We start from the raw sequence: 13,426 nt of genomic DNA on the forward strand, positions 1-13,426 counted from the left end.
AGAGCGGGGCTCCAGGGATGGGCTGGCATCCGGAACTACATGGGCTTCAGTCTTCCACCTCCGAGAGCCTCTGACTCCGTGTCAGTGGAGGGGTGATGGGAGGGGAGGAGCTGCAAGATCATAATGAAAGCAAGAACTAAAATCGCGGCGCCCGTTGCTTCAGCTCGGAGACACGCCAGCCACCAGGCGTGGGTGACGCTGCAGCCCCAGCAGCTCTGCTCTGCCTCTTAGGTTGACGTCCTCTGTGGCTGAGCACAAGCGTGCAGTGAGGCCCAAGCGCCGGGTTCAGGCTTCCGGAAACCCCCTGAAGACGCTGGCAGCAAGGGGAGACCTCCTCCAGGGATACACGGAGCAGAGATTGAACGTGGCCTTCATGGAGTCAAAGCGTATGAAAGTAGAGAAGAGTGAGTATCAGGACCACCCCCAGCTGTGCGCTCGGGAACCGGTGAGCGGGTGACTCTGTCCTCTCCTTTTCCTGCCTTGCAAAGGCCAATGACAGTGCTCAGAGACGCTCGTGCAAGAAAAATGAGCAAGTCTGTACACAACATGTGCACACCTGCAGAGACTCTGCTTGGAATTGAAAGGCTTGCAGTGTGGCCCATCCATTCACTTACATCAAATTATCCTGTTTTGTTGAGTTTTCTTTCAAGAGGTTGGAGGGAAAGGGAGGTTGCTGGGCTTTGCAATTCAACCCATTTCCAAACACAGCAGTTCTTCACTTGACCTTATTCTAGAGCAGATGATTCGATCTCTCATGGGCAAGTGTCCCAAATCTCTGTTTTGCCTAATCCTAGATTTCTCCATTATTAATTAATGCAGAAACCAGTGCTTTTCACATTGTTTTGGGCAGGACCCTGGGCTCCTTGGAGCTGGGATGTGGGCTGGGCGGAGTCGGGAGAGTTGGGATGGGGCTGTGAACGGAGCGTGAGGAACAGGCCCGAGGTTTTCATCCCACTGCAGGCTAAACCGTCGGCTTTTATCTGCCCGGTCGTGTGGGGCCCCCCAGTTCTGAAAGAGCGGTTTTCCCAGCGGAGCTAATGGCATGCATAATCTTGTTACTCTGAAGATTGTTGCTGTAATTTGTATTTTCCTATAGCACTCATAAACCTACTTACTAAAGTTTTTTTTTAGAAATAGTCTTTGGATGAAGTGGTTGAGTCTTTCCGTTATAACTGGTTTACTAAATAAGATATTACAAAATCTCTATGCCATCCGAGTTGTCAGGTAGTGTTATATTTCTTCAGTGTTAGAACCTCACCCCAGCAAAATAATTTTCTGAGTTTCTCTCTAGCATATGCATAGTTTTTTAAACAATGAGCTGGAGAAATAAAGGTTTATTGGCACAAGTTTTATGTACTTTAACTGTACCTCCACTTTTTGGGGACACATATACATTTGTTGGTCCACACTGAAAATCCAGCATCTTGTTACAATCTGAAATCTGAGAGCAAATCTCAAGAGATCATGTAGTTGTTCACTTAGCCTCCAGAGACAGATGAGAACTAAACCATGCCTTACAGGGTGCCTGCTTTTCTGCATATAAAGACTTAGGATGGAAGATGTCCAACAGTCTCCCTTAGGAGTGTGTTTCCAACATCTAACGGTGTTAGGAATTATAACAGCTTTAGAGGAATTGCAGCACGAGTCCAGCTCCTGATTTTATACTGATGTGGCTTGTCCACACTGCCACTCCATTCTTGTCTGTCTGCATGGCCAGGGTGACACTTGTCAGCAAGCATTTACACTTTCAATCCCATGTTTAATTCCTAACACAAGGCTTCACTGCGTAGTTAATCAGACTGCAGTATGTTTTCCCCATCAGGATTAACTTGAAAAGAAAAAAGGAGTGAGTGATTCATGCATGATTGCTGAGGGTAAACACTGTCATTTCTCCTGAATGTCTTGCTTCCCCTGCACTGTGTTTCGTCCTTTGACCCTCCCAGTGTCCACCAACTCCAACTTCTCAGAAGTCACCCTGGCGGGACTCGCCAGCAAAGAAAACTTCAGCAGCGTCAGCCTGCGGAGTGTCAACCTGACGGAACAGAATTCCAACAACAGCGCGGTGCCCTACAAAAAGCTGATGCTGTTACAGGTTAAAGGTATTTAGAGCGGCAGAGAGAATTACACACGAGCAGGGATTTTAGTCTGGTAACATCGGGAGGCCTGACTTCCCCTTGCTTGCCTGAAAGGAGAAGGGAACGCGTGCTTTTGGAGAGCCCACTGGGTGCCACCTCATCTCACATCAGCTTCACAGGATCCCACTAGGTGGGAAACATTACGCCCCCGAGTTGCAGCGCTTACTGATGCGCCCGAGGCCCCAGCAGCTGCTGAGCGGCGGAGCTGGCTTTGAACCCTGGTCGGTCTGATTCCAGAATCTCAGCTTTTGCTGCTCCCCTTCCCGTGACCCCGGCCACGCACTGCATGCGGTCACCAGACACCCCGTCAGCCACCAGAACGTTCTCTCCATCTGTCCTCCTCGCCAGGGTCAGCAGGCGTTAGGGCAGCGAGACGGAGAGATGGGCATCCTTGAGGAACGGAGCAAGGGCGCATGGGGCAGGGGGGTCTCAGCTGCTCCAGCACCCTCCCTCCCTCCCTCCCTCCCTCCCTCCTCTCTTTCTCTTCCCTCCCTCCCACCCTCTCTCTCTCTCTACCTCTTTTCCTTTCTTCCTCCCTCCCTCCCTGTCTTCCTTTCTTCCTTTCTTTCCTTCCTTCTCTCTCTCTTCCCTCCCTCCCTCCCTCTCTCCCTCTCTCTCTCTTTTCCTTTCTTCCTCCCTCCGTCTTCCTTCCTTCCTTTCCTTCCTTCTCTCTCTCTCTCTTCCCTCCCTCCCTCCCTGTCTCTCTCCCTCTCTCTCTACCTCTTTTCCTTTCTTCCTCCCTCCCTCCGTCTTCCTTCCTTCCTTTCTTTCCTTCCTTCTTTCTCTCTTCCCTCCCTCTCTTCCTGTCTCTCTCCCTTTCTCTCTCTTCCTCTATCTCTTTTCCTTTCTTCCTTCCCTTCCTCTCTCCCTGTAGCAAGGAGCCCTAACCCACAACCAGGGGGGGTCTGGCTCTGCCCCAGTGACTTAGCTGCCTCGGGCGGCACTGCTGTAAATTAATGCTCAAGAAAAGCATGACCTGTCCCCTGCTTCGCTGGGGGTTTCCAGGGTGTGTCTGCACGGCCACTGCCCTTTCTAGTGTATTTAAAAGGCCCGTGACAAGTGCAAACCTCCCGCCTCCGTTCCTACGTGTGACGCAGAGACTACGCCATCAGTGCGATTGTGGAAAGATCAAAACCATTTAGGAGAAGGAGTTGGCAGCTGCACAAGGCAGTGCTTCCCTCTAAGCTGATTCCTCTCCAGACTCGAGTTTTCGGTTTAGAGAAAAACTCCCAAGGATGAAGAGGCTCTCTGAAGGCCCTCGCCTTGCCCCGGCCCGCAGAGGCTGTTAAGTGTAGGAGACGGGCTGAGTGCAGAGAGGGAGACCAGGAGATGAGTGGGCGAGGGGAAAGGGGGTGTTTGCTGATGCCCCTGGGGGAGGGAACCTTAGTTAACCCATTCACGTGCTGCCAAAGGACACTGCGAATGGTCCTAGGAAACATGGTGACCTCTGGGAACCTGCCACCAGGGAAGGTCATCGACAAGGCTATGACTCTAAGTCCCCTGGGTCATGGGAACCCACGTGAGCACATGAGGCTGTTCAGGATGGGGAGTCGGGAGCAGGGGTGCTTCGGATGTGGGTGCTTCCCGGTCGGGCCTGCCGGGGCTACGGGGCAGTGCTCCTCGGGGGAGACGGTGACCCTGTGCCTCGTGCTCAGGAAGAAGACACGTGCAGACGCGGCTGGTGGAACCTCGCGCTTCTTCCCTCAACAGCGGGGACTGCTTCCTCCTGCTCTCCCCCCACCACTGCTTCCTGTGGGTCGGAGAGTTCGCCAACGTCATAGAGAAGGCGAAGGTCGGTATCTGAGGAACCAAAGTGGTCTCGTTTTGCATCTCCTTCAGACACAGGTAGAATGTTCTTCCAGTGGCCGGATCCCTAGAAAGCGTCTCAAACGTCCAATGTTTCATTCAAGCGAGGGGGGACAGGCGTGTTTATTTTCCAGAAGGTCTCTGAAACGAGCTCCTGGTAAGTGCTTAAGGGGGATGTTTTCAAAGGAATCTGACCTGTGCCTCCAGGTTGAAAGTTCTGGTTCATCCTTCCTCCTGTGGAGAAAAAGAGCTGGCCCATCACTTCCAAGTTGTTTATCCTAGGTGTCTAGGAAGTTCTGCTGTGGATCTATTGAATGAGACTTTAGTGGGAAAAGACCAGGGAGTGGGTATCTTTATTTTGGGGGGTTTTCCCCCTTTATTTATTTATTTATTTATTTTTAATTGAAGTAGAGTTGATTTACAATGTTGTGTTAATTTCTGCTGTACAGCAAGGTGATTCAGTTATACGTATATATATATATACTTTTTCATCTTCTTTCCATGATGGTTTATCACAGGCTGTTGAATAGAGTTCCCTGTGCTCTACAATAGGACCTTGTTGTTTATCCATCCTACATATATTAGTTTGCATCTGCTAATCCCAAACTCCCAATTCATCCCTCTCCCACCCGCCCTCCCCCTTGGCAACCACAAGTCTGTTCTCTATGTCTGTGAGTTAATTTCTGTCTTGTAGAGAGGTTCATTTGTGCCATATTTTAGATTCCACATGTAAGTGATATCATATGGTATTTGTTTTCTCTTTCTGACTTACTTCACTTAGTATGATCATCTCTAGTTGCATCCATGTTGCTGCAAATGGCATTATTTTGTTCTTTTATATGGCTGAGGAGTGGGATGGATATTTGTAAAAAGCTTCACGAATGATCTTTTGAATTTGAAGATGGACAAGTGTTGCTGTAAAGAATGGATACCCCCAGTCCTTTCGTTACATTTTCTTGACTTTTAGACAATCCCCAGCCACCAGCCCCCCAGACCCTGTGGTCACAAGGTTTTCCTTTCAGACGCGCTCTCTGCTCTGTTTTCAGCGTTGCCCCTACATCTGACCGTGGGCTTGTCTGCCCAGGTAATTGTGTTCCTCTCTCTTTTTAGGCCTCAGAACTCGCAAGTTTAATTCAGACCAAGAGGGAACTTGGTTGTAGAGCTACTTACATCCAAACTATCGAAGAAGGAATTAATACACACACTCATGCAGCCAAAGACTTCTGGAAGCTTCTGGGTGGCCAAACCAGTTACCAGTGTAAGCGTTTACTGCATCTCAGAGAATGAGACTTGACTACCTTTTCTCCTCACCTGCTTCCTTCTTCCAAACCAGCCTCCCTCCAGTGGGAAACGTAATGTCCTCTTCCTGTTCTTACCCCAAAGCTGCTGGAGACCCAAAGGAAGATGAGCTCTATGAAACGGCCATAATAGAAACCAACTGCATTTACCGACTAATGGATGACAAACTCGTTCCTGATGACGACTACTGGGGGAAGATTCCGAAGTGCTCCCTTCTGCAGTCAAAAGAGGTACAGTGAGTGGTCTGCCCTTCAGCAAGAAAGCCCTTGGCCCCGGGCTGCCCGGTAAAATAGGGAGTAAGTGCCCGACAGACGCTAGCCAGGGTTAGTGCTCATTGCAGACCAGACATCGTTTAATTTTTTTTTTAACTTTTATCTTATATTGGAGTATAGTTGATTTACAGTGTTTTTTTAGTTCCCGGTGTACAGCAAAGTGATTCAGTTATACATATACATGTATCCTTTTTCAAATTCTTCTCCCATTTAGGTTATTACAGAATATTGAGTAGAGTTCCCTGGGCTATGCAGCAGGTCCTTGTTGATTGTCTATTTTAAATATAGTAGTGTGTACATGCAGAGACATCTTTTTAAAGGCTACTGATTTGTGATTTCAAACCATTACTGCCCTCTTAGATGCTGATACAGAATTCCGAATGTTGTTCAGAGGAGGCATGGCTCATTGAAGGCTTTTCTGTTTTAGGCCAGATGGAAATATGACTTAGCCCCATCTCTTGATTTTTGTATAAACATTAAATATTTTTCAGTCCTTAAGTTTCAGGAAAAATAGGTGTATCTGTAGTGTATGGGCTGGCCAAGTAGTGTGCCGCTTTTTCCTCTCACACCAGCACATATTTATTTTTACAAAATTACATATATTTCCAGCACCACTAAGTTTTTGGTTTTTTTTGGCTGCACCGCTCAGCTTGCGGGATCTTAGTTCCCCGACCAGGGATCGAACCCGAGCCCCTGGCAGTGGAAGCTGGAGTCCTAACTACTGGACCGCCAGGGAAGTCCCACCACTGAGTATTCTGAGTGTTGAGAAAAAAACGGGAAGACACAAAAGGACTTTAAATTCCGTTGGGTAGAAGACTATTAGAAAGGATGTAATCCAAAGCTAGATTGATTGTATGACAAATTTAAACGGAGAAAAAATGTCACAGAAAATGAAATAATCAGGAATGATTTTAAAGAGGTGAAATTGAGCCTAGTTTGCAGTTGAGTAGAATTGGGATTGCTGGAAATGAAGAAAGCATAGAACAAACCAACAGGCATGTAAATAAGAGCATTGCGTTCATGTATTCATTCACCAAACATTTAGCGAGCCTGACTGTACATACATTAATAAGTACAGTATGGTCTTTGCCCTTGAGGGTCCTAGAATTGTATAGGGGAGAAAAGACATCACTGGGTCCTCAGTGCCATCTGAAGCGGCCCTTATAAGCTAAGTGAGTGAATGACAAAGGAGGAAAGGAGGAAGGACGGGAGGGGGCGGGGAGGAAGACCTGCTTAAATAGCTGTTATGAATCAGAAGTGTTAGGTAGCCCGAGTGTTCGGAGGAGGGGGCGTTAACTTGGGCATTTAGGACCACAAGACAGAAATCATTCCCGCAGGGCAGAGGCTGGCCTGGCTGGGCAGTACCCGCCGGCCAAGTCTTTTTGTGCTTGTACTGAATGCTCCCTCAGCATCTGAATCATCACCTGTTGGACTCACGGTCACTAGAGACCCTGGTTCAACTAGAACATGCCCTTGAAGTTAACACGTTCTTCTGTGCCATTTCCCCAGGTACTGGTGTTTGATTTTGGGAGCGAAGTTTACGTGTGGCACGGGAAAGAAGTCACATTAGCACAACGGAAAATAGCCTTTCAGCTGGCAAAGCACTTATGGAACGGAACCTTTGACTACGAGAATTGTGACATCAACCCCCTGGACCCTGGAGAGTGCAATCCGCTCATTCCCAGGTACCGCTGGGGCCCTGGGCAGCCAAGGCTCCCACCGCAGTGTTTAGCCATCACCCTTCAGGGGTTTTAGTTTTCATAAATGATTGCAGTGCAGTACCACGAGTATTCACAACGAGAACAGTGCTGTAGCTTTTCCCTAAGAAATACAGAAATATGGATGGTGTAGTCATCTGGAAGATGCTCCTGTTACATTTCATTTCTTGAAGTAAACAAATCGATGCCACCTGCAGTATTCAGGTGCTGTTGTGACATATAATTTGTTGTTTAAACAAATGACTTGCTGATCTGAAAAGCTTGCCAGGTCCTGGAATTCAGCCATGGATCTGAAGGTGCAAAAGCAACGTACCTCTTTCTGATTTCACACCTTCCCAGCCTAGCCCTTGAATTCCATTTATCTGGCAGTAGATGATGCCTTTTTGAGGGAGGGAGGATGTGGTATTGAAATAATGATTGTAATTATAATATTTCCTACAGTCTACTGGACTTTTAAAAGTCATTTTGGCAAATCAGCCAAAGATGCACAGAACTCTCAGAAATATGGTCATGAAAGAAAGAATTCTTACATGCAAAGAATCATTGTTTTTTATTTCTTAACTACCAGGAAAAAAAAGAAGTGCTTTTAAATTATGCGTGCCACCAAATGGCACATTAAAACTGCTTTTTAATGTTTTCAATTGAACTAACATACAGATTTCAACTTTCCTACCTAGTTTCCTGTTTTAGAATCCAATTATTGATTTTATTATTCATTGTCATTATAGAAACAATTCAAAATGATGTCAGTGTAGGTGAAAAGTTTTCAAATCCTTTTTAAGCAAGTGCACATTTAACATAAAATTAGTACTGAAACAACTAGTTTTTTAAGGCCTAAAGCTAAGACTAAAAAGAATGTTTTAGTTGGTATAGTAAAAAAAAAAATACTGAAGCATAAAATCTGTGTGACGGACGATTTATATTTAGTCGTGACACCATCCGAGATGTGAAAGTAGATGAGCGGGCACCTAACCCGCTGGCTCTCAACATCTCCCAGATCAGAAGCATCGGAGAAGCTTTAAAAAAAACGCACATGCCGGTCCCGGCCCAGGAGATGTGTTTTCAGTTTGGGGCGGGGGGGTTGTGTGTCAGTGCGTCTTAAAAGCTCCCCCAGGGATTTTAAGGTACAGCCAAGGTAGAGCACCCAGCCCTTCACCGAGGAGTCATGACTCAGCCCAGCTCAGACCTGCGAGTCAGGACAGAGGTAAGGTGCACCCAGCTTCACACCCTCCTGCTGCAGACCTGCCCTCTGTGCTCCCTGACCTCACACATTCAAGATGGATTTCCAAGGTGAGACCAAGTGTCTTTCTACAGGCACCTTAGCAAGTCTGCAGAGTGGAATTTATATAAAAGACAGTCACTCAGCTATTTTCTGATAAGGACCACAGCCTTCAGGATAGCCCTGAATTTTCCACAGTTGCTGATATTTGGTTCCTAAGTCCCGGGAGCCTTGGCAGTGGAAGTATTTGCACACAATGCCTTATCCTTTCAGTCCCCTTTGAAACGGGCAGCCCCCCTTGATGTGCCTTAGCCGTGATGCCAGAAACTGTGGTCTGGACCAAACAGGACGTGACGAAGCACGTCAGGGGCCACCGCAGGGCCCAGGAAGCACTGCCCCTCGGTCTGATGGTCCCAATCCACAAGCCAGGGTTGGTCTGGAAGGATGGGAAATACCCGCACCTTATCCTCAGGGCTCACCCCCTTCGGCACGTCTCTTCTTGGCTCTTCCCATTTCTAAGTTAGCTGTGTTCCAAGCTCAGTGTCAGATTCTGAGATCCCGCAGCAGTACGGACCTCCCGACTGGGCTACGCTGCTTCCTTTCCCGTCTTTGTGCTCTGCCCGCCCGCTCTCCCATCCAGTGGCCTAGAGATCAGTATGCACAAAGTCACTTTATGATTTACGAGAGTATGTTCGCTCAGGGGACAGAGGAGAATTTCCTGTTCCTGGAGACTGGAGATCTCCACTGTAACATGACTTAAAAAAAGAGAGGATTCAGGGTGAGCATAAATTCCTCCACCTGTTCATTGACCTCACGGAAACGCGGCGAGCCCCCGCGGGTGAGCACGGGTGGCGTAAAGGAGGCGAGGAAGACATGCGTGTGACTCCTGCCTGTGCTGAGCTCCCAGCCTAGCGTGCTGCCCCCCGGGGGACCCCAACACGAGAATTTGCTGGAATGCAGGGCAGGTCCAGTCCTGACGTGGGTCACATCACATTCAGGCACATCAGCAACAAGGACACAAAGCCTTGCAAGGCTTTGGGCTAAAATAGCAAAACGTCATTTATTGGGTCACATAGGTGAAAACGAACCATTCATTCTGTCTACTGCGTACGTATTCTGAGTTTCTCTCACTAGCCACATGTGTTGGTTTTGGACTTCTTGGGTTCAGCATGACTTGTTTGATCTCGGTTCTTTTCCCATCCCCTCCCCTCCCGACCCGCCCTACAGAAAAGGACAAGGGCGGCCTGACTGGGCGATATTTGGGAGACTTACAGAACACAACGAGACGATTTTGTTCAAAGAGAAATTTCTCGATTGGACGGAACTGAAGAGACCTAACGAGAAGAACGCCAGCGAACCTGTCCAGCACAAGGTACGTGGGATGATCAAGCCCTAAACCTCAGGGCTTGGTTTGGGTCCCTGCAGAAGGGACCTGAATGCTAAAAGGCTTCCTGGGGTTTACTAGGACAGCAGACCGGTCTCCAGTTATGTTCTGCCTTCAGGAGGTGAAAGCAGCCGTGTTTGCGGCTCCAGGTTTATCGGCGTCCCGTTCACAGTCGTGGCTGTCCGCCCGCTAAACGCAGCCTTTCCTTAAGTGCCCTGACACAGCCTGAGCGCTGTACCTGAGGCCGTCCCACCGCCAGGGCAGCAGTGTGCAGTGTGGCAGGCTGCCGCCGAGCATCTCTGCGTTCTCTCCTAGGACGAGCCGCGGGCGGAGGTCAAGCCTTACGACGTGACGCGGATGGTGCCGGTGCCCCAGACGACAGCCGGCACCGTGCTAGACGGGGTCAACGTGGGCCGGGGCTACGGCCTGGTGCCAGGGGACGACCGCAGGCAGTTGGAGATCGCCAGCGTGTCGGTGGACGTCTGGCACATCCTGGAATTCGACTACAGCAGGCTCCCCAAGCAGAGCATTGGGCAGTTCCACGAGGGCGACGCCTACGTGGTCAAGTGGAAGTTCATTGTGAGCACGGCAGGTGAGTGAGCGCTCGCGTGTCCCCCGAGCCCGGCCGCGGGGACCGCGGCTGCCAGATCCGGAGTGCGTGCCGCGTCTGCCCCAGCCGCGGGCGAAGGGCCAGTCGAGGCATTTCTTTTGAGAACCTCTTCGTAAGCCTCGTGGATAGAGTCCCAACACCCCACCGTGGCCAACAGCTGTGAGGTTTCCCTCTAGAAAGCCGACTGGCATGGTAAGGTTTCTCTGCCGCCCTCATGCCTCCCCTGCCCCGTCCCCAGAGGTTTCCTAGGAAAGTGATGATCTGTCTCCACATGACGGTCACCATGTGGCTGGATGCTGCCAAAATGAAAGCCATGAAGTAACACGGAGCCGACGCGTCAGAGCTGAAACGAGGGTGCCATCACGTCACAGTAAATCCACGCACAGAAGACGTGTTCAGAATGAAAGACTATTTCCTCTGAGGCCGAGAGCGCTGACAGCGCTCTGTGGATCTGGCGGAATAAATACACGGTCAGAGCTACTCATGGTTCCCATGGGCGCTGTGCTCTTCGTGGCAAAACAAGACACTCCGTGCGGTGCTCTGCGCTAGAGGCGGTGAGGGCAGAGAGCAGCAGATTTGGGAGAAATAATCCCTTTTTCTTGCCAAGAAGAAAGCACGAATCAGGCTGTCCACGGTGTCCCTCAGCCCTGCACATTTAGGAGACAGTTTATGACACAACTTGGTGGCTCCAAGATTCACTTGCCAAGGGAGTTTGCTCACCTTTCCAGCCCCCTTGCCGTCCAGGTGTGGCTGCCCCGCTGGGCACAAGGCACAGGCCACTGTTAGCTGATCAAACACCTGCAGGCTTAGAGCCATTTGGTTTCTTTCCTAATGTATCTCTGTGGGTAAGACACTTTTTAAAATTTATTTTATTGAAGTATAGTTGATTTACAATGTGTTAATTTCTGCTGTACAGCAAAGTGACTCAGTTATACATATATATATTCTTTTTCATATTCTTTTCCATGATGGTTTATCACAGGATATTGAATATAGTTCCCTGAGTTCTACAGTAGGACCTTGTTGTTTATCCATTCTATATAGAATAGTTTGCATCTGCTAATCCCAACTCCCAGTTCATCCCTCCCCCACCCCCCTCCCCCTTGGCAACCACAAGGCTGTTCTCTATGGCTGTGAGTCTGTTTCCATTTTGTAGATAAGTTCATTTGTGTCATATTTTAGATTCCACATATAAGTGATATTATATGGTATTTGTCTTTCTCTGTCTGACTTACTTCAGTTAGTATGATAATCTCTAGGTCCATCCATGTTGCTGCAAAGGGCATGATTTTGTCCTTTTTTATGGTTGAGTAATACTCCATTGTGTGTATGTGTATGTATATGTGTGTATGTATGTGTGTGTGTGTGTGTGTATATATATATATATATATATATATATATATATATATACACGCATACATACATACACACCACATCTTCCTGATCCATTCATCTATCAATGGACATTTAGGTTGCTTCCATGTCTTGGCTGTCGTAAATAGTGCTGCTATGAACATAGGGGTGCAGGTATCTTTTTGAATTATAGTTTTGTCCAGGTATATTCCCGGTAGTGGGATTGCTGGATCATATGGTAATTCTATTTTTAGGTTTTTAAGGAACCTCCATCCTGTTCTCCATAGTGGCTATATCAATTTACATTCCCACCAGCAGTGTAGAAGGATTCCCTTTTCTCCACACCCTCTCCAGCATCTGTTATTTGTAGAGGTTTTAATGATGGCCATTCTGACCGGTGTGAGGTGGTACCTCATAGTTTTGATTTGCATTTCTCTAATAATTAGCCATGTTGAGCATCTTTTCATGTGCCTGTTGACCATCTGTATGTCTTCTTTGGGGAAATGTCTATTTAGGTCTTCTGCCCATTTTTCAATTGGGTTGCTTATTTTTTGCTGTTGTTGAGTTGTATGAACTCTTTGTATATTTTGGAAATTAAGTCCTCGTCAGTCACATCATTTGCAAATATTTCCTCCCAGTCCGTAGCTGTCTTTTCATTTTGTTGATGGTTTCCTTTGCTGTGCAAAAGCTTCTAAGTATGATTAGGTCCCATTTGTTTATTTTTGCTTTTATTTCTATTGCCTTGGGAGACTGACCTAAGAAAACATTGGTACAATTTATGCCAGAAAATGTTTTGCCTGTGTTCTCTTCTAGGAGTTTTATGGTGTCATGTCTTATGTTTAAGGAATAAGACACTTCTTTCGGGTGTCAGTAAATATTCCTGGCCCTGCCTTCCGGAAGCATATGGTATAAATGACGGGGGGCAAGTATGGAAGAGGTGCTTGCCTCCTGCTGGGGTAGGAGAGCTCCGTTCCCTGAATAGGATCTGGCGGCTGTGGGAAAGCCCAGCGGCCGATGGGCAGGCATCGCAGGTGGGGCAGGAGGACTGCGGGCCTAGAGGCACCGCTCTGGGCTTCACCACCCGCGCTCGTTGAGTACCTCACGGAGGCTCCATGGGATGTGTTCTGTCCTTTCGTTAACTTCTCAGATGAGGAACAGGACACCAAGATTAAGGAACGCCCCCTGAAGTCACACGGCTAGGAGAGAACAGGGCTGGACACTAAAAGCCCCTTTTTTTACCCAAGGAGGCCTTATAGCCTGGGTCTCAATCTTCTCTCAGGCCCCACATGCCAGCTGTGTAACTTGGGGAAAGTTACTTAACCTGTCTGAGCCTCGGTTTTCTCACCTGGAAAACAGAGCTCCTAATACCCAGCTCGCAGGGTCCTAGGATCTGGTGCGTGATGTTTAGCACAGAGCCGACCGCTTACTTACGTGAGGGTGCAGGAAATCATCATCGCTGACGTTCTCAGCAGCCAAAGCATAGTTCCTGCATTGAACCTGAAGATCAGATAACGTGGATCCACCCCAAACGATAGCAGTTCTCAGAGGGTCTCTATTGTGGGTTTAGGCTCCTGAGTGTGTCCAGAGTTGGCAAGCTGAATACTAATCTGCGCTGCTTGGCAATAAAGAC

The 13,426-nt window shown here is 48.3% G+C and overlaps 1 protein-coding gene across 6 annotated transcripts in view; it reads left to right on the forward strand.

The window, feature by feature from the left end:
* Positions 1-13,426, forward strand: part of SVIL (supervillin) — a 239,004-nt gene that overhangs the window by 207,791 nt on the left and 17,787 nt on the right. For all 6 annotated transcript variants that reach the window (XM_061177683.1, XM_061177718.1, XM_061177677.1 and 3 more), the window contains 8 exons: positions 232-404; positions 1,944-2,099; positions 3,791-3,927; positions 5,052-5,199; positions 5,325-5,470; positions 7,022-7,197; positions 9,677-9,821; positions 10,149-10,425. In XM_061177683.1, coding sequence (XP_061033666.1) covers positions 232-404; positions 1,944-2,099; positions 3,791-3,927; positions 5,052-5,199; positions 5,325-5,470; positions 7,022-7,197; positions 9,677-9,821; positions 10,149-10,425 — 1,358 coding nt within the window. The remainder of the gene's footprint in view (positions 1-231; positions 405-1,943; positions 2,100-3,790; positions 3,928-5,051; positions 5,200-5,324; positions 5,471-7,021; positions 7,198-9,676; positions 9,822-10,148; positions 10,426-13,426) is intronic.

The sequence above is a fragment of the Eubalaena glacialis genome, chromosome 2, assembly GCF_028564815.1.
Source record: "Eubalaena glacialis isolate mEubGla1 chromosome 2, mEubGla1.1.hap2.+ XY, whole genome shotgun sequence".
Lineage (NCBI taxonomy): Eukaryota > Metazoa > Chordata > Mammalia > Artiodactyla > Balaenidae > Eubalaena > Eubalaena glacialis.